Below are 21,049 nucleotides of genomic sequence, written 5' to 3'. Positions count from 1 at the left end.
ATGAAATTCCAAAAGCAATTCGAGATTATTCCAAGGCGATATGTTAGATGACGCTATTGGGCCCTCAATTTGGCAAGGATCCTTCCAGGCTGTGCTCATAGAACGCGTGGACCTGATATTGTCAATGAACTCGTGTTGCTTTGCTATAAATGGGTATAGTCTCTCACTAGGAATTCACACAACAGTTTCCTAGTTGCCTAAGACAACCTTGGCGTTCGTGTTCTATCAGATTCTATGGAATATCATTGGGACTAGACTCAGTCTCGTTCTATCTAGATCAAGAATTCATTGATGTAGGTATACCCGAGAATGCATGGATATCTTACCTGTTATGCTTCCACATCTTGTATAATCCTAAAAGCCACCTGCCTAAAGAGTCTTCATACACTTGTCCTCCCGAGGGACGAACGGGCAACCGGCGATCGTCCCTCCCACGCCCGTTCCAATGATCCCAGCCTGAGTCCGATAAAGAACGAACTGCCCAGGATGCAGCCTTACGCAGTTGACTCAGATTCTAACTTGTACTCAACCAGTGAATCGCATGTCTGCCCCCTCCTCCTGGACTTCTAGAACACGCCCGGCCTACATACGCGCCAATCGCAACCATTTCCATGAAACGATCCACAGTTTGCCCTAAAGGTAGGGAAGAGGAAGCCGACCAAACCCGGGATCCATTCTGCCACGTAGGAAGCCTGAACGCATAGACTCATACTAAACTCGGACTCGCCCCGCACTCTGCCCGGTGTCGATCATGATGCGGTGTAAGATCCCATTCCCAGCGAAGCTAGGTGCATATAGCCCAGAAATGGAACAATGGATTTCCATCGCGTGGCTTGCAACCGGCCTATGCGTGTATAGCTTATCTCCGGGGAACTGTTAGACCCGAATGCAAGCTGGCTAGCTCGGAATATGACCTATCAAGTAGCATGAAAGACATGCGGGGATTTGCTAACGTGCATGCTAAAAGCCAGTTCGACGTCATGAGCAACAAAGAAAATCTCTTGGCTCTTGCATTGGGGATGGTTGGATGATCGATGGAATATCTGTTTGTGTCCGTGCTACCTACAGAGGGCAGACGGTGTATATAAAATGTGTTGATCGTTGTGTGTTATTCTGTGTTTCAATTTGCAATTCACTTTTAGAATTGAAAATGGCTTCACGCAATGATACTCTCTCGCAACACCTCGGCTTTGTCCCTCCGGTTGGGCGGATCCACCTTCCTACGCAAGTATCAGGCCACGTTCCGGACTATCATCGACGCAACGAGCGGCCGGTTGTTAAATCATGTGAAATTCCATTGGGAATGCGTGATGTTTCTCTTAAGGTTGGATGTCCTTCTCGATGCCCTATTGGCGTTATGAACGGTTGTTGACAAAGGAGTTTCTCATGTAGCTTAAGATTCCTCACTACGACATAGTTCCTATCCATCATTCTCCTCCATCAGCTGTGATACATTCACATGCCAATTTCAAAGCATCAATTCAGCCAGAGAAGGCCGGAGACACCAAGGACTTCTACGATCGGTGCTTTGCAGAGGCTGCTGCAATCAATCTTTTCTTCCCAGACGTACGATCTGAGGATATTCGGATTTGCATGACAGCCTGGCTGGCTGCAAACTGCGCCGGCGACGATATTCTCGAGGCTATGCCACCTGATGCCGCGATCATTGCCCTAGACGAGACTATCTTGAAGCTTCAAGGAAGCAAAACAAACGGTATGTAGATGAGCTCAACTGCAACACAAGTCCGATGCTGATCCCGATAAACAGTCTCCCCGACAAACAACGTGGCATCGATCCTGTGCCTGTTCCATGAGTATTGCGTTCAGCACCTGAACCTCTCCGAGAGTACCGCGAAAGAGCTGAGCAACGACATATGCGACATGTGTGAGGGCTTGCGGGAGGAGATCCTCTTCCGACAGGGCATACTCCCCAACACACTGGAGACCTACCTGCGATTCCGTGGCCGAACAATGGGAATCCATCCATTTTTCACATTGATTCGCACGCTACATCAACCAATCAGCAAGGAATACCACTCCGACCTCCTAGAGCTCCAAAAAAGAGTTAGTCTGGTTCTCGGCCTGCAAAACGACCTCGTAGGCCTAGAGAAAGACCGCCGCAACGGCGAGCCCATGAACGCAGTCCTGGTATCCCTGAAAGAACAAGCCGAAAATGACACAGACCAAGCAACCAGACTCCTGCCTAAAACGGTCGAGGAGATATGCGATATCCACAACCTGTGCGTTTCTGCTGCAGTGGAAATGCACGATGAAATCCATAACACATTGAAAGCGGACGTCCATGTGGCGATCCTCGAGACAGCAGTGTTGGCTTTTGCGGATACGCATTTGAAATGGTGTGCTTCTTCGAAACGATATCAGGCGAAGGTGGAGTAGAGGCTCGATAGTTGGTCTTGGCTAATAGTCACTTTCTTAATATAACTTGGCGTTTAAGGTGTTTCGATGTTGTCTCCACTTCACTAATCGCACTGCGCCGCCACAATGTGAGCTGCATGAACGGATGCAGTGTAAGCCGGATTTTACCTGCGTCAGGCACCCATGTCCTATGTATCAGCCACAAGTGGGCTGTGGGCTGCCTGGCTGCGACTGACTACAGGAGAATGTCGGTGTAAGATCTGGTGGTGCATCCGACTACCTACTACCGACCTCCCTGACATTGAGGACGAACTATACCTTTTGCTGTCTATCAAGCCTACTGCTTTTTCAATGGAATATTGACAACACCAAAGCCCATCCAGTAAATCATGCACTTGCCCGAAACCCCCATAATGCGCAAGACAAAGCCTATCAGCTATCCACCTGCCAAACAGGGCGATTATCCAGCCTTGATAGACGGGAGCCGGCCTAGGCGGTTTGGAATATGTGCGCAGTCGTGTTTAACGACGAATGAGGTGCAAGCCCTGACGAATTACAAGACGAAGACTTACAAAGAAGCCCACTGTACCGTGTTTCCTGCTGATAACGAAGAGCCGGCCAAGGTGTTCGGAAAGACATTCAAGTATGCTGAGGCGTAATGCAAATACGTTGTTGAAACAGCGATTGACCGCAAATTATGCCAGATGGATGGGAAATAGGTTTGTGTGACAGGTTTTGGCTTCGTTTGTCGGTTGCGTTTCGCTTGAATTACTGTTGTAATCAGAGGACTTCGTTTTGACAATGCCTATATAACCAGTACTTGTACGCGGGAAAGCAGAATATACCTTGACTTCACGTAAAGCGCCCACCAGACGTCTAACATGGCCGAACTGTGCCCGTGTATGTATTAATCACTTATCCAGTACCTAACCAAGGAGTAATGATATGGGCCATTGGTCCCTGCAGCGCGTGGAATGTCGTTTGGTGCATTCACCATCGGTCAAACGACTCATTTCCCCCTCCGATCTGCGGCTGCTCTCAGTGCTCTGCCGAGCCATCTTTCAGCTTCTACTTCGGTTTTGAGATGGAGGTCAGGACGAGAAGTGCATCCCACGACTCATCGGGTCACCTTTCACGTTATCATGACTGATGGTTGATTAAAACCATGCCATGGCTCTTGTAGTTGATCTCAATCGATTAGCAAACCCACCAGTCAACCCAGGACACTCCATAATCCCGCGTGTCGGGTAGGTAGATACCGGAGTGAAAATGGGAGAATACCAACCGTTTGAGAAAAGGAAGCCGATGAGCTCTCCACCTACCTTGGACCATTGTTCAGACACGAAGGCCGATGGATATGATGTCGTCGTCAGCGTAAGAGAATAATAATAATAATAATAATGATGTCGTCGTGAAGTCGGACCCGCAATGCAATCTCACGGCACAATGCAACACAAGCACAACCCTCCAATGCGCTCGCCTTAAACGATCCATTCATGTTCCCGGTATAGTAAGCGCGTATGTTGTTCCAAGGCTGTCCTATGCTCGTGATTAGTCGTGCCCTCCCTCTCACTTATACAAAAAAAATCTGCCCTTTCTCAATCGCTCCCCGATCAACCTTCATCCCCAGACCAGTCAATATACCTGCCACAACGAAGTTCCTGGTTGATCTGGTCCGCGGAATCGGTTGATGAGGCGCCTCATGACGTCCGAGTAGGAACTCAAGGGCCCCAGGCGAGTCCTTCCCTCGGCTGCCTCGATGCCTTGAGGGGGTTCGACCCCTCGTCTCTCTTGGTAAGTATCCCGCCATCTCTTTCCACCCCTTTTCATGACGAAAATTGACATGACGAAAATTGATACTGATGACTGCAGAGGCCCCGGCAACAGACGGAGCCATCGTTTCCTCCCGGACGACCCACGACGGAGCTCCAGTTGTTCACAGCCCCGAAGATAAGCAGCTGTGAATCTCAAGCATTTCCACTAGAGCTCGAGTGCCTTTGGAATCCTTGAGAATCGACAGAAGACTCTATACCGTAAGTAATAGGCAGTCGTCCGACAAGGATCTAAGTCCATCCGTGGGATCTCGATACTCACTCCTTCTCAATAGTGTCTGAGTCCTGCCATGAGGTGCCCACCAAGCACGACACAAGTATGGTGTGTCCAATCCTGTCAACCGGGGGTTCAATACGGGCCTCGCTCCACCGGAGTACTCGGAATCTCGGCACGGTCATTCGAGTCCTCGGAACGACCAACGGCCAGAATATCATTCACCGTGATTCGAAGCGGCGAGTCGCGCAAGGCAAGTCGGAGGACTTCATGGGCCACGCCCATCTGCGATGTAGGTATGTCTGCCCCCATTCAATACAGATGCAAGGCAAACTGTATGATCAGACCACTGACCTCTTCGCTCTCCATAGAGCAGTGGCTCGGGCCGTGATTGGGGCCGACAGGCGTTCTGTCCATGTACTGATGCGTGCATCCCATCAGCTCTGATCATCTTGTTTCGCATTTATCTGATCATGCGCCACGAGACTCGGCTTACCCCCCTCCCGAGGAGGATACCCTCAGTTGCAGCTCCGATGATTCTTTCGTGACCTCCCTCACTCACCCCGACAACGACGGCATCAATAACTCATATGCCGTCCGTGCACGACGCAACATTAATGGAGCTGTGAAAACGGCAAGGCCGCAAGGCAATACAATCTAAGAAGTGGTGCGTACCCTACCCTCGTCTGAACCAGAAAGAAGTGCCCGAGCTGATCACTCTCTAGGTTGTCCTCCCACCACCTAGGATATTATCCTGTAGTCTTCGCAACCGGCACACCGACTATGGGAGAGCCACCGGGCCCCCTGGTTGCTGAAGCCCTTCTATATGGTCGACCAAGTGATGCATGGACCAACTGAACGCCTTGGTAAGTCATAGATACCCATCTGAACCGGAACAAGATGAACTGTTCGATGGCTAACGTGTTTTTCCTTTCGCCTGACAGGTCGCAATAGCTATAACCGTCGGGCGAGGAGATCTCGGATATACTCGTCACAATTTGGTTGCGATATGACCTCCGTGCTCGACCAATAACAAGGAAGACCTCATGTGCCGTTGGAGCTGCAGAGAACGCCCGTTCTGATGCTTGCTATATGACTTCCGTGCTCGACCGATAAAAAGGAAGACCTCATGTGCCGTGGGAGCTGCAGAGAAAGTCCGTTGTTATATGACTTCTGCTCGACCGATAACAAGGAAGACCTCATGTGCCGTTGGAGCTGCAGAGAACGTCCGTTCTGATGCTACCGTCACGCTACCGTCGCTACGCGCATTTGCAATCGGGTCGAGGTAGTACGCGGCCCAGTGGAGACCAGTCAGTTGGCCGTCGATACTGCCATAATGGGCCATCGAGGATGCTGTTGCATGCCCTCCGAGTATTAGTCCATTTTAAGCCCGGAGGGACCCACCGAGAGTTTGAAGGCTTCAATTCGCGTCACCGTGACACAGGAAGAGCTGATGAGTTCCTGCGGCCACGCAACGTGCCTCGACCAAACGGGGTTTCAATACGGGCCTCGCTCCATCCGAGTACTGGAAACTCGGAACGGCCATTCGAGTCCTCGGAACGACCAACGGCCAGAACATCGTTCACCGTGATGTCTGAGTGACAACGTCCTGCTCGACCGTGTCGGCCATGTCATCCGTACTGGTGAGACGACATATGCGGGGCTCCCCTGCCGTCGACTGCTTCCTGTTGGCTCGCCTGTCCCAGAGTGGCCCGATTTTTAACAAGGCTCCGCTGAGTTTGGCTATTCTAGGCAATCTTGGGCATAGTGTCTCGTACTCGGCTGGTGCCATGACGATCGAGCATCTGGATTCATCAGATCTGGCATCAAAGCTCGAAGCAAATGCCAGGAGCTTGATAGCAAGTCGGGCATCGATTGGCGTTATGGATGACGTTGACTCGGATCAGGATGGTTCGGGAAAGAAAATGAGGTTCTGGAGAGCACTTGGTCGCTATCAGCAAGGACTCTCGGCATGCGCACAATCTCAACAATACAAGGTCTCCCGGCACCCGACGGTCTTGGGAATTAACTGCGACGCTCAGCTGCGCCTATCCCTATACGTGACTTCCGAAATAGGCATCCGCGAGTCACGAACGAAGGACAACCAACCAATCAGAGAGAAAGAATTCTCAGCCGAACAACCAATCGGAGGGAAAGAATTTAGGCCGAATTATCTCCGAGGTCGTTTTGGCCGTAAGGCGCCGCTTTGCGTCGCAATCAACTTGGCCGGGTTCTCTCCCAGCTTAAGGGCCAAAAGCAACACTTCAGGAAATCAGGGAATTGTGGCATACCTGTCAAGCCGCCTGCTCCTTCCATAAGTAACCGGTTTTCTGTGTTATCATACCCTCCCATATTACAGCACATAGCTGTCATAGCACCACCTGGAATTGGTCTCATGATGTCTCGCATGTGTGGAGCGCTGCCTGGAATTCCGAAAACTGATGACGGGTGAGGAGTCGTGAGAACGGATCAGGGAATTTGGAATGGTGGTCTCACTGAGACCGGGCTCCTTCCATCAGCCAAACTCTTGGCATCATGGCTGTATTTCGGTTGCCCTTGAAGGTGCTCCCGGTGCCGGGTGGCTGTCGTCGTGGCAGATGATGACGAATTTATTCACCCGATTTAGCTCGCTCGTCTACAACAGATTCTCCGTTGTCTTCGTGCATGGACCCGCTTTTGAGCGGCTTTTCAAGGTTACCGGGCAGCGCAGGCCCTCTATGGTCAAACGTGGCAACTTGCCAGAAAACGGATTGTTTCGAGGCGTGACCGGTGCATATACCTGCGGCTCAGGTGCCTGAGGTTGTAAGCGAGGGGCAGGAGGCTCGCCTAGGTAGCGGGGACGAAGATTCGATATAAACTGTGCTGGACTTTTACATGTAGGTATTACTTTCTTGCTTCCTGACGAATGAATGTACCTAGTTCTCTATTCTTGGAGATGATTCCTCGTTGAGTTGGATTCACGATTGCATATTCAAATCCCCCATTTCGCAGAATCCTGCACACTAAGACCAAACACTCTCAGCCTACGGAGTAGATTGTGACACAAATACCTCATACATCGTCTTAGCATCTATATCCGCCATACAACCCACCAGATTCCTGGTCTGTGCCGGCATAAAGCAGGAGCTCGAGAACTCTACGGCGGAGCCGTGTGGCTTGGTCGAGGTTCATGAGGTACTTCACGTCTGCTTGCTGGTATCAAGGCGTCTGCATCCAAACGGTTGCGGATCTTTCCAGTACCATCGGGCTCCCCTCCTTACAATATTGGTATGTTGCAGACCCCATGCAGAGAACGCCCGTTCTAATGCTACCGCATTTGCAATCGGGTCGAGGTAGCATGCCGCCCAGTGAAGGTAGGTCAGTTGGCGGGAGTCCTATCATTTGGAATAAGATCGGCCAAGTCCTTGCTGAATGAGCTCCCTGGCTGAAATTGCTAAACACGGGCTTGTAGGGATATCCACCGGTGGACCACCTTAATAAGACTTGCATCGCCTGACTCTGACACCCGGATCGCTTCGTCGACAAGCTTAATTAGAACCAGAAGCTCATTTAGTTGGCACCAGAACTCATGGAATTTAAGCATAAGTGCTAGCTCTCTTGCAGTTTGACTAGGCTCTGTATGACTTATAAGGTATGGGCGACGGGCCTGCAGCCCTCCTCATATCTCTTTACGCACTAGCATCCGGTATTGAGTAATTATCCCGCCGAGTACTAACTGCCGCCAGGAGATTTTCCTTCTTGTAGAACTTTCGCTGTAAGGCTCGGAGTCTAGCAGGTTGCAGAGGGGCCTCGTTGAAATGGTGAACCATTCCTGCAGCCCTCTTAAAGACACACTTAAAATTGTTGGCAAACGTAGAAGATCTTGCATAAGAAGCTAGAGCCCATGCGAATCGCAAGAGACGAAGTAGATATGCTTCAGCATATTGAGCTGCGCTTATACGTCTGCCAACAATCCCAAGTGTCTTAAGAGGGCTGTCAATATGGTGAATCACTTCAACGCGGCCCCTCGACAGTTTGCGAGACTTCGAACCTGACAGCAAAGGTTCCACAGGCGACAAGAAGAAATGCTCTCTTCTGGCGACAGTTAGTACACGGTGGGGTACTCAGTACCGGATGTTAGTGCGTGAAGAGATCTTAGATCTGGGCAGGCCATTCGGACAGATCTCATAAGATATAGAGAGCCCGGGGAAAATGCAAGAGAGCTAGAGCCTAGAGCCTAGCACTTATGGCTAATTGCCATGAGTTGTGGGACCAATTAAATAAGCTTGTGTATAGAAAGGCATAACCTATGGAGAAATCTGAAATACTTGATGAAAGTAGATGGATTCAAGTAATCTCCAATGCGCTAACCAAGGAGTAAAGGAGAAAGGAGAAGAGAACTAAGCTGTCAAGGGGCTGATATATGTGGGAAAGTAGCGGTCAGGTGACCGTCGGGTCACATGACTGCTGACCCTGTTTTGTTATCAGTGGGACATTCATCTAATTATTATTCTGTAGCTAATGCATCGGGTTACGGGTCACCGAATAACGACGAATATCTCAAATAAGGCATCCCCCGTCATAGAATATTCGAGTTTCAAAAGTGATCCTCTCCGTATATTGTAGCGAGATAGCGAAGCGCAAAGACGGAAATTGGAAGTGAGCTGCCAAGAAACAGCTGAGTCTTGGCGATTATTCGTGCCTTATCGTCGGCGTGACGGTATCGCAGCCTTTTACAGTAATATTACAGCCTCAATCGCGTCCCTTCTCCCGCGGCAGCTCTCACCTTCTCCTCCACACCTAACATTAGTTTAACAGAGTTATCATCATCATCATCATCATCATCCACAGCTGGCACCATGCAAGTCCCAACTGTAACTCTAGTGAGCATTCCCAATAATCCTTATCTTGATGATTCTAACCTTCATGTCTGATATAGGAAGATCTCCAAGCTTTCCACGCCGAACATTTCCCCAGCCAACAGCGATCCACTCTCCCAGCGGAAGATACCCCAGCTGACGACCTTGGCTACTACCCAGATGGAGTAAAGCGCACCCTTACTGACGAGGAAATCCGGATATTCAGACACAGTGAGATCCATGCTCTGCTGCGTCAGCGGCAGCGCGAGCAAGAAGAGAGGGAATATGAGTCTCGGATGCAGTCATCCCCAAGTGATGTACCAGAGGGTAAGCCAGATGATGCACCTGAGAGGCTTACTTTGCAGACCCACTCTCAAGCTCAGGGTAGCGCTCCGAAGAGATCGCCTTCACGAAAGGGGCCTAAGGGGGCTAAGAGACAAGTCACAGAGGAGACGGCTTTGGAACCCCTGGACTACGGAGACGAATCTCGTCAGGTCGACACGGCAGAAAGGCCAGAAAGGCCACCGGTGTCGCAGATGCCGTACCAAGGTCGTAGAGTCGTTTCCTATGATGACTGATGACCTGCATATTTGGTCACCAGATCAGAGCCTCAGCGTCTCGATCTGGGCAAGCAGCGGCAGCACTCCCACAGCAGACACCTTGATGCGGTATGTCACCTTCTTCCCAATTCCCAACACCCACGCCCATTTATGATGAACAACATGTATCATCCTTAGCCGGAAAGCCATACCATCTGCAGATGTGTGAGGCATAGACGACTGTAATCTTCTCTCTGAGGGCTCCTCCAATCTCCTAATATCATGCGCATGGATTTGTTCCGACACTAATGATTCACCAGGTCTCATAGCTCACGGCCCCCCATTTGCTCTTGGCGGAAAAATCCAAGAATGTCACGATGCGCAAAGGTCAAGCTTTGCAAGTGGAACTCTGCTTCGGATATCGGAATCCAATACGGCTATCACCTGCGTCCTTGATATCCTGTTCAACACCTTCCCGCTGACGACATGCCACTTCGAATGACATAGGCAACACCCCCCAGTGCTCCAAAAAGGCCCGACGGTCTCTTGCAGTAACCTGGGTGACCCAAAGGATGCAACGTGCGAATATGCTTTGTTGTCCCGGAATCATTCAAACGGATGGAACCAATTCGTCAACTGTTACCAAGACCATAGTCTGCCCTTGGCGGATCAGTTCATGACGAAGAATAATGCAGCAAAGTGGCATGTGGCGCCACTACACATCTCCTATAAGCTATACAGTAGACCAGTTGTACGACATCTGGCGACAACACCGGGACAAAGGATTGCCTCCTTTCGTCAGGAATGGCGAGCTGCTTACTTCTGTGAGAATGAAGACACCGAGCGGCTGTGCATCGCCCAGCTTTCCGAAAGCGGACACATTACGGATATCAGGCTTATATGGTCTACACATGATCTACGCTAACAATATGCCCGTCCACGGGAAGTCATTTAATTCATCCACGTCTGATACAGACGGCTCAGCGCTGTGGTGTATATGCAAGTAGTATTAAGTATGCAATGCCAAAATCCAATCAAGCAACAGAACTAGCTTCGAGGATGAACAAAGTGATTCAAAATGTGAAATGCCCAAATGCAACCCATAATACCCAAACCCCAGCCCATTCACTTATGAAGACCAAACCAACCAGACCCGAAAGATGCGCTCAAGCATTATTCGCACAAGAAAAGCTCGCACTGCTAGGATTATCATGAATCGCCTTCCCAGATACCCAAAGCCCAAGCCCACAGAGCGCCGCACCAACAACAATAACCACGAAATTCAACATCGTCAACGCCCCCTTCCTCCAAGTACTAAACCACCTCCCCTTATTCATAAACAGCCAAAAGATCCCACTAAGCCCATACGTAAACCAACTCGCAAACAACGCCGTAATCAAACTAAGCAAACTACTAAACACCGGAATAGCCGCAGAAACAATCCAAGCCAGAATCCAAAGCGCAAGCGCAATACCCACCCACGACCCCGTCGCAACCCAATCCCGCTTATGCATTCGATCCGTGCCTTCAAAGATGCGCAGATACACGTACTTGAAGGCAACGTGGCCGTTGATAACGCCCGCAATGATAATAGTCGGCAGGGCGATGCCGTAGGCGACTTTTGCGACTATGGGTGATGCGGAGCCAAGGGCGGGCGAGGTGACGTCGCTGCCGGCGTAGCGGTAGATGACCAGTGCGGCGATGAGGTAGAGGGACATGTCGATGCCTTGCAGGAGACAGAGGGATCGGGTGAAGTCACGGGGGTTTTTGAGTTCGGCCATTAGGCCAAAGAAGGCGGCGTGGCCGCAGAAGGCGAAGACTATGTTGCAGACTGCGGAGAAGCCGTGGTAGAGGTCTGTTTTTACGACGGCGACGACGTCGTCCGGGCTGGGTTTTGTGGTGCCGACGGCGATCATGACTATTAGGACTGAGGTCATGATTGATCCGAAGGCTGGTTTTGTTAGAGATGTTTCTTTTAGGGGTCGGGTGGAATTAATGAGGGTCAATGGGGGATTGCTTACAGACTAGTGATAGCCATGACATCTTGACTAGAGTACGGGGCAGAGAACAGATGAAGGAGACGATCATGCCGACTATGCCGAAGACGATGGAGCAAGTGCCATGGTTGGTGATGGTGTTCATAGCCACGGTGAAGGTTAGGAGGTGACTAGCCATAACGAAGATGAGGAAGATGATCTGGGCGACGCCGAGGAATTCACGTCCCCATTTACCGGCTATCACTTCGCCTGCGTCGGCCATTGTTGAGATGTGCGGGTACTTCCACTTCATCTGACCGATTACGTAGCCGGTGTATGTGGCTAGTGAACCAAGGAAGAGGAGGACAAGGATTGCACTGGAGAGGTATTAGCTTCGGAGTCTATAGTTCGAGTTCGAGTCCACGGGCGAAGGTGTAAACATACGGAACAAGACCCAGTCCTGCAACGGCCGCAGGTAGTGATAGCACACCCAGTGAAACTGTTTCGGCAACCATGACTGATATAGATGTTAGAATAGGGTCTTCATTTTTGATAGCGTGGTATTATAATTAGTAGGACATACGCAGGCCACATTGCCTACGACAGAAAGTTAGTTATGAACGACAACATTCGCAGACCAAGTTATGACATACCACCACTTAAGTACCTTGTACTTCACCTCCGCAAACTCCTCATCACCAAACGCATCCTGTCTGAACCGCGGCGCGACATCCACTTTCTCCAGATCAGACATTGACCCCGGCCCTGAATGTGCATTCTTCCTCGAGCCAGCCTCCGAATCAGCCGGCGAGCTCATAGCAATCGAATATCAAAACGGGTTCTCGAGTAGTAGATCTTGGATCAGGTCGATGCGAACTAAAACCGAAGCACACGGATACGGATGGGTATACCGCACGAAGCAATAAGACCGAGATATAAGAGAAGATATCGAAGAAGAAAATACTTCTATAATCAAAACGCGAAAATCAAAGATCAGAAACAAAAATCATCCAAGTCCATAGAATAGAACAAGCCGCCACCAAAAGGGCATGTGGATCGCCGAGCGCGGACCGCGTGGACGAATCATCTCCGCGCGACGTAATAGAAAGCTCGTAGGGCTCCAGTCTGTCCAGGCCGTTTGGTTGCAATTTTGCCTTGTTGAAACTGGGGAAATGAAAACTTCGCTCCGATGCCGGATGCCATGAAACGAGTTGCTATTTCCCATATTATTCGAGGTTTTGTACGCTCCAGAGCCGGAAAGGTGCGTAGGTAAAAATTCGGATGTCAAAATTCTTCCTCGGCCCGAGTATATTTTTAGTGTCCGATCGGAGCTTATTTCCTGGCAGTTGGACCTATCAAATGCTCGGTTCGGGATGGCTTTGGAGGTGATCGGTTCGGCATCCAGTGACTTCAGCTTGGGCTTGGCATTGCTTAGTTTATTGACTTATTCTGCTTGGCGGTGGTTGTTGGGTCATTAAGTGCCCGCATGTTTCAGCCAGTTCTCCGCAAACTTCTGACGCCAGCCTTGGTCGTCGCGTTGAGTATAGGGCCTGCTAGGTCAGGTACTCACATGCCCATCGGTAGCAGCAGTGATGGGGATTACCAAGAGTGTATTATTGCGAGAAGATATTCGTCTTCCGCACTGCAAAGCCCAGGGGAGTGCTGATGGGCTGGTGATGAAGTTGATTAAAAGAGAGCCAAGCAGTGGTATGTACTCCGTACGAAGATAAAGATCCGTGATCATGGCAGTATCGTTATCGATAAAGGCGGCGTCGATAATGGGAATAGCAAACATAAAGCACGCGTTCTCCACAGTTCATCTTCACCTTGTCAACAACTCTCCTCAGCGTTCACTGCGACAATATCAGAGCATCTCAGACAACTCACCTGCTTGATAGGTGCCCGCATCTTTAAGCCAATTCTCAGCAAGCTTACGACGCCAGATGTGGTCGTCGCGTGGCGTGTATCGGCTGCTAGGCCAAGTGCTTATATCCCCATCACTATAAGCAGTGATGCGGATCACGTCCAGGTCATTCCTGGAAGAAGGCATCCTTGTCTTCCCGACTCGCAAGCCCAGTTGAGCACTGGTGTGTTGGATACTGATGTTATCACAGCAAACTGTAGAGTTCTGGAGTGAAAAGTCCGAAGGTCGGTGCTGCTTTGCTCGGTTTTCAATGGAGAGGGAAAGACAAAACACAAAGGGCAACACAGCAGCCGGACAGCCAGCCTTGGTCGTCGCGTTGAATAGGGCCTGCTAGGTCAGGTACTCACATGCCCATCAGTAGCAGCAGTGATGGGGATGTGAGTACTTGGCCAGGCAGCCGCTATACTGAACGCGCCGACCAAGGCTGGCGTCAGAAGGTTGCCGAGAATTGGCTGAAAGATGTGGCCACTTATCAAGCAGGCGAGTTGTCTCAGATGCTCTGATATAATAAGTTACTCTGCATGTCCTTGCGGCTTGCTGCTGTTTGCGATTGCTTATTGTTATGCGCTGCTGCGCTTTGTTACGCGCACATACGCTGGGTTCCTGCGGCTTATGCTCTGTCCGGCTGCTGTGTTGCCCTTTGTGTTTTGTCTTTCCCTCTCCATTGAAAACCGAGCAAAGCAGCACCGACCTTCGAACTTTCCACTCCAGAACTCTACAGTTTGCTGTGCTAATATCATTATCCAACACACCAGTGCTCAACTGGGCTTGCGAGTCGGGAAGACGAGGATGTCTTCTTCCGGGAATGTGGACGTGATCCCCATCACTGCTTATAGTGATGGGGATATAAGCACTTGGCCTAGCAGCCCATACACGCCACGCGACGACCAGATCTGGCGTCGTAAGCTTGCCGAGAATTGGCTTAAAGATGCGGGCACCTATCAAGCAGGTGAGTTGTCTCAGACGCTCAGATATAATACCTTACTGTGCATGTTGTCGTGGCTTGCTGTTTGCGTTTGCTTATTGTTACGTGCACACACGCTATGTTGCCGCGGCTTATGCTCTGTCCGGCTGTTGTGTTGCCCTTTGTGTTTTGTCTTCCCACCTCCATCCTCTCCTCGCACTTTGGAAGTTTCGTGTCTCTACTTCCTTACTGACAATGCACATCAAAGGCGCGAATCCAATCATTGAGAAGCTCCCAGACGGATACCGCCTGTTCGAGCTGCCCCGTCTTAACACCCCTCGCGTTGTGAGTCTCCCTGAGTTTGATAACTTAGCTCTAGCTAACGGACTTGTGGAAACAGGATTCTTATCTATTCGGGCATCCGAGTGGGAAACCTTACAACTCGAGTGTTACCTTTTTCCCCCATTTTCTCGCCATCGTCGAGGGAACACTCGACAGCTGCCAGTGCAAGCTGTGTGCGACTTACAAAAAGAAATGAACGAAAGGGGCTCAGTTTCGGGGCCAGTGGCGCGCGAGTCGCTTCGCTGTCAGGATCATATTCCTGCGTCCGAGCCTCCCGCGATGGCTACTTCTTCGTCCTCGGCCCCGAAGGGAAAGCAGAAGGGTGGACTTGCCGAGGCGAGTAAGATGGTTGGCTCTGGTCTTGGTGATGCGTCGGAGGATAATGATAATGACTATTACGACGATGAAAATGACTTGACCGATGAGGAGTCTGGTGATCTTCCGGAGCTGCCTCCTTCGGCTGGCCATGATGTTGCGACTGAGAGCGACAACATGGATGATCTTGCATAGATCGCTTTCTGTTTGATGATTCTGTTAGAGAACCTGTATGTAGTCACAATGAAACATTATTATAACTATTCTTAGCCACGTGTCTGCTGATCCTGTTACCTCTAAGCGAGATTGATGCTCCAGCACGACGGGACTGGCTCTATTCATGCTGGTTTGAGTCCTCAGCGCCTGGACCACAGAGCATACAATGAGGACACGTTATTCTAGTCAATCTCCATGGATAAGCATCTCGAACGACACTAGGGTATTTACAATAGATCTGCTACAAGCACACACGAGGAGAGTTGCAACCCAGAACGTCAACATCCATCTGACTCTCTACGCTAGTGTAGTCTACCCAAAATCTCAAATCAATTTTGTCTGTTGAAACTGGGGAACTGAAAACTTGCAAACGGAGGACATGCGCTCGAGGCTTTACAGGACATGGAGCACTGGGTTTGGTGCAGCTATGGCGAACGACCCCCTTCGAGGTACCTCTGGGTACCATCAGGCCAAATCCAAGCTCGCATCGCCAGTGGACACTCGCCGCCGCCACCTTGGGAAAACTAAGAACGAATGATGCTTCTATTCATCCAAGAGATCAAACTCGCTCATTGCGCCTTGTCTCCAACGTAGTAGGTCTCGTTGATATCGCCGTGGAAACCCTTGTGATTGCAGATGCCGACATCAAACGCGAAGGAAAACTGGACGTTAATTGCACGATCTCTAAGCTCTTAAGTGCCTCATGCCTGTGCCTCATGCCTTTACATAGTCGAAATCCATCTCCTCCGACTTATCGGAGAGGCTGAGAGAGACAGACGCCATTCGCGCCTTCTGAAGACTCGCAACATGGTCCCCTCGCGGTTGGTTCACCTGAAGATGTCGAAGGCGACATCATCTCCTCCGACTTATCGGAGAGCCGCGCTTCTGATGGCTATCCTCATCCGGTCTCCCTGGATAGTGAGGATCCACGACGCGTCTCCCAACCCCTAGACCCACTCCGTCCGGCGTCCGCTGTCTTGTGGCGCACAGTCACTAGGTAAGAACTTAAGAAGACAATAAAATGTGGGTCTCAGATATGAGTATAGCCACCTAGGTATTTGCAATACATCTACTACAAGCACGACCTAGGACAGCCACAACCCAGAAGTCAACATCCGTCTGACTCTCTACGCTAGTGTAGTCTCCGCAAAAGCTCAAATCTGATAAAGATATCAATTCAATCATTCCAGTGATATGCTAGGAACGACCTAAGTATTTGTACACAAACAGAAAAACGTGGCCACAGCCACAAAACGCCCGTTCCACAAATGCCATCAGACATCCCTGTCCTGCAAGCAAGATCGAAGTCAAAGGAGGAACACAGAACGCCATGCTAGTAAAGATGCTATCGTACATGCCACGAAAGAAATAAGAATAGAACCGAGCTAAAGCAGCCGAAGTAACTGTCAACCGATGCATTGAACCATATGCATGTCCACGGAGTCATGCAACTCCTAGGGTATTTTAATTACCCCGACTCCCCCGCCTCAACCTCCGCCTCTTTCGCTGCGACTGCTGAATAGAGTCCTCATTCAGGATATCCGGCGGAAGCTCGAACTCGCGCTCTTCCATATCCGGCACCGGATGTCCGAAGGCAAGCGCAGAGCGGGAACCGCTGCGACGGATACCGTTGGTGGCAGCGATGGCTGCATCGCGGACGTGGCGCTGGCAGAAGAATGATGTGAATGGGGCATCTCTTTCCTGTGGGGCAGGATTCCAGAAATGTGAGAGAGAGGCTTGTTGGAGGTTTTTCTTTGGGGCGGGTGCCTTCGAGGGAGTTTGTGGTTCGGGAGGTTGGTCTTTCTTTCGCTTGGGGCTTGGCTTTGGTTTTTCTTTTTCGGAGGCGGAGGTTTTTGTTTTCGTTTTGGTGGTGTTGGTTTTGGGGGGAGTAGGTTTTGAGATAGACTTGCGAGCAGCGGGTGCTGTCTTGCGCACTTTCGCGGCGCCTGCAGATCGGGCTTCTTCGTGGAGTTGGCGTGCAGCCCAGGCGTCGACGTCGCTTGGGTCCGGATCTGGTGTGTTCTGGAACTCGGTCGGTGCTGGGGAGGTGTCTACGTCTTCGGCTGGACGGGATCGCTTGCGCGATTGTCTCCGGGAGTCGGTGTCGATGCCAGCTGGGACGGGTTTGTCCTTTGCCTGTTTGCGACGGCGATCTTCGTCTTTCCAGGCTTGGAACTTGTTGACTAGAGCGACCAGCTCCTGAATCAGGATGTCGCGTTTCGGTGCGTACAGTTTCTTGTCGCTTTCGTGGACTCCGGTCAGGCCCATTGCCCGTAGCCAGTCATGGCCGCGCAGCTCTTCGAGGAGACGCTCCAGGACTTGTTGTTCATGTTGGGCGCGGTTGCGCTCGATGTTTCGTAGTTGCTTTTCTTGTCGTTCGAACTTGCGGTGCGCGCGGAAGTAGACCTCTTCGCCCAGGGGGTCGATTCCGCTTGGATTTGGCTTAGACTCTGGTAAAGTGATCTTTTCGCAATCGTGGAGGTTGAGTAATGGGTTGCCGAATGATGTAGGCGTAGAGGGAGAAGGTAGTGGTTGGGGTAGGTCGTCGACAAGAGTAATGGTTGTATTAGCGGCGAGAAGTTCTATTCAATGTCAGTCAACTGTTCAATCTGCTTCAAGCACGAAGGGACCTACCAGGTTCAGGTTCTTCCAGACTGATAATCTGTTCGTAATTGTGGAAATACTGCGCGAGCTCGCTCTTGCATCGTGATCCAGTGTCAGCCGAGCGCAACGACCGTCTCCCCGTCCTCGTCTCCACCGGTGCAGACTGCTCGCCATTAGACACGTCGCGATTGCTCTTTCGAGGTGGAGTCGCGACTTCCACAGCTATGCCTCCCTTCACCACCTTCCCGTCGTCGTCATCGGCCAGCGATGGCTTATCGTTGCGACGTGCGCGTTTGATCACAGGCGAAAGGGCCTGTTTGTAATCGGCGTCCACATCTGCATCAAGGGTAGCGGTGCGCGGCTTCTGAGCTACAGAAGGCGGCGCAGGTGAAATTGTGTCCAATGGGTCTGGCGACTCGTGTAGTAAGCCCGCCGTGGCGGAGGAGGTATTTTGGTCACGATGGGCGCGTGGGATCTTGACGGTGCCATTGGCGGTTTTGCGCGTCGCGGGCGTCGCCAATTGCCCCACGGTTGAGGCAACCGTAGCAACCGAGGAGGCGGAGGAGGCGCGGCGAGTGCGACGGGTGGAGGTGCGCGAGCGCGAGGGTTTCAAGGGCGGATCAGGGTGAGGGTTTGCGGTCGGAGTATCTTTTGCCGGGGAGTCGAGGCAGTCTGGGGAGCTCTTGCGGTGGCCGGGGCCATTTTCCTCTATGCGCTGCTTCTTTGTCGGCGGTGCCAGACCGTCGGCAGGTTCTTCGGGGGCTCGTCGCACGGAGCCGCGGAGAGAAGAGCGCGACAGGAGAGCCATTGTTTGACGCGAGGTGGTGGAGGGGACATCAGTCGGTCATGGTGAGGTGTTAGAGATTTCGGACTCTGGAAGGGTCCCCTTCCGCAGGGACTCGGTCGACGTTGAGGTTGAGATGGTGATGGGTATGCGAGAAGTTCTTGGCAGAGGATGTCCAGCAGGTTTATAGGAAAGACAGTGCAGCTTTTACTGCGTAGCTATTCAGGGCTTTGGATTCTATTCACAATGGCTATTCACGATGAGGCTTTCATTTTCTATTGTCAATAGTTTATTCGAGTTCTGCCTTGACCATTGAAGCCAGACAATCCGAGACAACAAGAGAGGCCTTGAGGTGCCCTCATTGATTCCGAAGCAACGACAAAGCATTGAATGGTCTAATATGGCCTGCCTATACCTCTTGAATAATCCATTCACATTGAGAACGTGTCCAGTACAACATTCACTCTGAAGCCCGGACAACGTCCGCTTACCCCCACGGGCAAATGTGGGGGAAATTCCGGAGAAACTCCCGGTCACAGGATCGAAGGAAGCCATTATGAAGGGATTCAAAGTAATTGAAAGTCCTAGAAACGGGGGACTACTAGCGGATTCTGCCATTCTGGCACCAGATGAATAGACAGCTGCAATGGGCCACGGCGACGAGGAATATCTCCCGACGGGAGTAACAAAAGACGCAGGAGTATATCCAGATTGTAGCACACGACCTCACACAACCTGACCGGAGATCTCTCCGATTCCGTGCTTGAAAGAAATAAACCACAATCTCTGCGAGCTCGGAACTGATGCAACTGATATCCTATATAAAAGAACCGGAGAACTTGCAACTTCCGACCCCGCATAACCGAGGCCGCGAGGCGTGGGGGAAAGAGGGGACGAAGTGTTAGCAAAAAGAGCATCCACCGCCTCCCACGTACGCAGTCAAGGCCAATTGGCAACCTCATGAATGGCCAAGCAGTGGGGTGGACGTGGGGTGAAAGGATTCCCCAGAAGTTTAGCTAAATAGCTGGAACCCCTCCATCATTGATCTACTCACTTCCTCCAGTGCTGATTTGGTATGTAGAAATCCGGCGGACTTATCGGAGGCTCGAAACTGACCAGGTAACTAGACTGAGCCCCATACACCTCCCTCAACACAAGATGACTATCAACGGCACCGCGCGAAACCCTCTCCCCCACGGTGTCTACGTGCCCACCGTCGCATTCTTCAAGTCTGACGAGGAGGTCGATATCGAGACAGTGGAGAGACATGCGACCTACCTCGCTCAAAGCGGCGTGACGGGACTCGTCACCCAGGGCAGCAATGGCGAAGCTGTACACCTGGACCGCGAAGAGCGCAAAGCCATCACAGCCGCCACCCGCCGCGCCGTCAACGCCGCCGGCTATAGCAGCATGCCCGTCATCGCCGGCTGCGGCGCAGCCTCCACCCGTGAAACCATTTTGTTCTGCCAGGATGCCGCCGCCGCAGGAGCCGATGCAGTCCTCGTCCTGCCGCCCAGCTACTACAAGTCGCTGGTGAGCACCGAGTCCATGCACGCACACTTCTTGACCGTGGCGGATGCTTCACCCGTCCCCGTGCTCATCTATAACTTCCCCGCCGTCCAATCGGGTCTGGACCTTAGCTCAGACGATATCCTTGCTCTTGCTAAGCACCCCAAGATTATCGGTTGCAAGCTCACTTGCGGTAACACGGGCAAACTGGCTCGTATTGCGGCAGCCAACCCTGAGTTCTTGACTTTCGGTGGCTCGGCCGATTTCACTTTGCAGACGCTCGTTGCTGGCGGTGCGGGTATCATCGGTGGTTTGGCTAATTTGATTCCCCGCTCGTGTGTGCGCGTGATGGAACTGTACCGTGCTGGAAAGGTTGAGGAGGCGCAGAAGCTGCAGGGCATTGTTGCCCGCGCTGACTGGGCTGCTATTCATGGGGGATTCATTGCTGTCAAGAGTGGCTTGCAGTCCTACCGTGGATATGGTGGTCTTCCCCGACGGCCTTGTGTTGTGCCTGATGCGAAGGCGGCGGCTGCTATCCAGGAGGAGTTCCGGGAGGGGATGGAATTGGAGAAGTCGTTGGAATCAAGATAAAAGCGGTGTACTAGTAAAATATGATACCTGAACTGATGCTACCTGAACTTGAGGAATTGCTGTGTTTGAATGCTCAACACGAGAT

General features: G+C 51.4%; 8 protein-coding genes across 8 annotated transcripts; 4 read left to right on the top strand and 4 right to left on the bottom strand.

The window, feature by feature from the left end:
- Positions 1–1,150: 1,150 nt before the first annotated feature.
- N7515_008674 (terpene synthase family protein) lies at positions 1,151–2,397 on the top strand (the record flags this gene model as incomplete). Its single annotated transcript, XM_056669418.1, has 3 exons — positions 1,151–1,364; positions 1,418–1,714; positions 1,769–2,397. The coding sequence occupies 3 exons, from the start codon at positions 1,151–1,153 to the stop codon at positions 2,395–2,397; spliced, it is 1,140 nt and encodes a 379-aa protein (XP_056519248.1).
- Positions 2,398–5,584: 3,187 nt separating this feature from the next.
- N7515_008673 (uncharacterized protein) lies at positions 5,585–5,767 on the bottom strand (the record flags this gene model as incomplete). Its single annotated transcript, XM_056669417.1, has 1 exon — positions 5,585–5,767. One exon carries the CDS (start codon positions 5,765–5,767, stop codon positions 5,585–5,587), a length of 183 nt encoding a protein of 60 aa, XP_056519247.1.
- A 3,493-nt stretch (positions 5,768–9,260) lies between these two features.
- On the top strand, positions 9,261–9,838 carry N7515_008672 (uncharacterized protein; the record flags this gene model as incomplete). The annotated part of the gene is made up of 2 exons (XM_056669416.1): positions 9,261–9,284; positions 9,341–9,838. The coding sequence occupies 2 exons, from the start codon at positions 9,261–9,263 to the stop codon at positions 9,836–9,838; spliced, it is 522 nt and encodes a 173-aa protein (XP_056519246.1).
- Positions 9,839–10,965: 1,127 nt separating this feature from the next.
- On the bottom strand, positions 10,966–12,592 carry N7515_008671 (neutral amino acid permease; the record flags this gene model as incomplete). The annotated part of the gene is made up of 5 exons (XM_056669415.1): positions 10,966–11,750; positions 11,821–12,152; positions 12,220–12,292; positions 12,359–12,372; positions 12,429–12,592. 5 exons carry the CDS (start codon positions 12,590–12,592, stop codon positions 10,966–10,968), a joined length of 1,368 nt encoding a protein of 455 aa, XP_056519245.1.
- A 1,047-nt stretch (positions 12,593–13,639) lies between these two features.
- On the bottom strand, positions 13,640–14,691 carry N7515_008670 (uncharacterized protein; the record flags this gene model as incomplete). The annotated part of the gene is made up of 4 exons (XM_056669414.1): positions 13,640–14,026; positions 14,047–14,151; positions 14,294–14,637; positions 14,685–14,691. The coding sequence occupies 4 exons, from the start codon at positions 14,689–14,691 to the stop codon at positions 13,640–13,642; spliced, it is 843 nt and encodes a 280-aa protein (XP_056519244.1).
- A 167-nt stretch (positions 14,692–14,858) lies between these two features.
- Positions 14,859–15,455, top strand: N7515_008669 (uncharacterized protein; the record flags this gene model as incomplete). Its single annotated transcript, XM_056669413.1, has 3 exons — positions 14,859–14,948; positions 15,004–15,118; positions 15,169–15,455. The coding sequence occupies 3 exons, from the start codon at positions 14,859–14,861 to the stop codon at positions 15,453–15,455; spliced, it is 492 nt and encodes a 163-aa protein (XP_056519243.1).
- A 1,485-nt stretch (positions 15,456–16,940) lies between these two features.
- Positions 16,941–18,888, bottom strand: N7515_008668 (acetyltransferase SAS4-like domain-containing protein; the record flags this gene model as incomplete). Its single annotated transcript, XM_056669412.1, has 2 exons — positions 16,941–18,058; positions 18,111–18,888. The coding sequence occupies 2 exons, from the start codon at positions 18,886–18,888 to the stop codon at positions 16,941–16,943; spliced, it is 1,896 nt and encodes a 631-aa protein (XP_056519242.1).
- A 1,134-nt stretch (positions 18,889–20,022) lies between these two features.
- On the top strand, positions 20,023–20,964 carry N7515_008667 (dihydrodipicolinate synthase family protein; the record flags this gene model as incomplete). Its single annotated transcript, XM_056669411.1, has 1 exon — positions 20,023–20,964. One exon carries the CDS (start codon positions 20,023–20,025, stop codon positions 20,962–20,964), a length of 942 nt encoding a protein of 313 aa, XP_056519241.1.
- Between the last annotated feature and the right edge of the window lie 85 nt (positions 20,965–21,049).

Source organism: Penicillium bovifimosum (genome assembly GCF_028826915.1).
Source record: "Penicillium bovifimosum strain IBT 22155 chromosome Unknown utg000006l_segment0_segment0, whole genome shotgun sequence".
NCBI classification, from domain to species: domain Eukaryota; kingdom Fungi; phylum Ascomycota; class Eurotiomycetes; order Eurotiales; family Aspergillaceae; genus Penicillium; species Penicillium bovifimosum.
The sequence above is the reverse complement of the archived record's forward strand: the minus strand, read 5'-3'. Positions and strand labels throughout refer to the sequence as shown.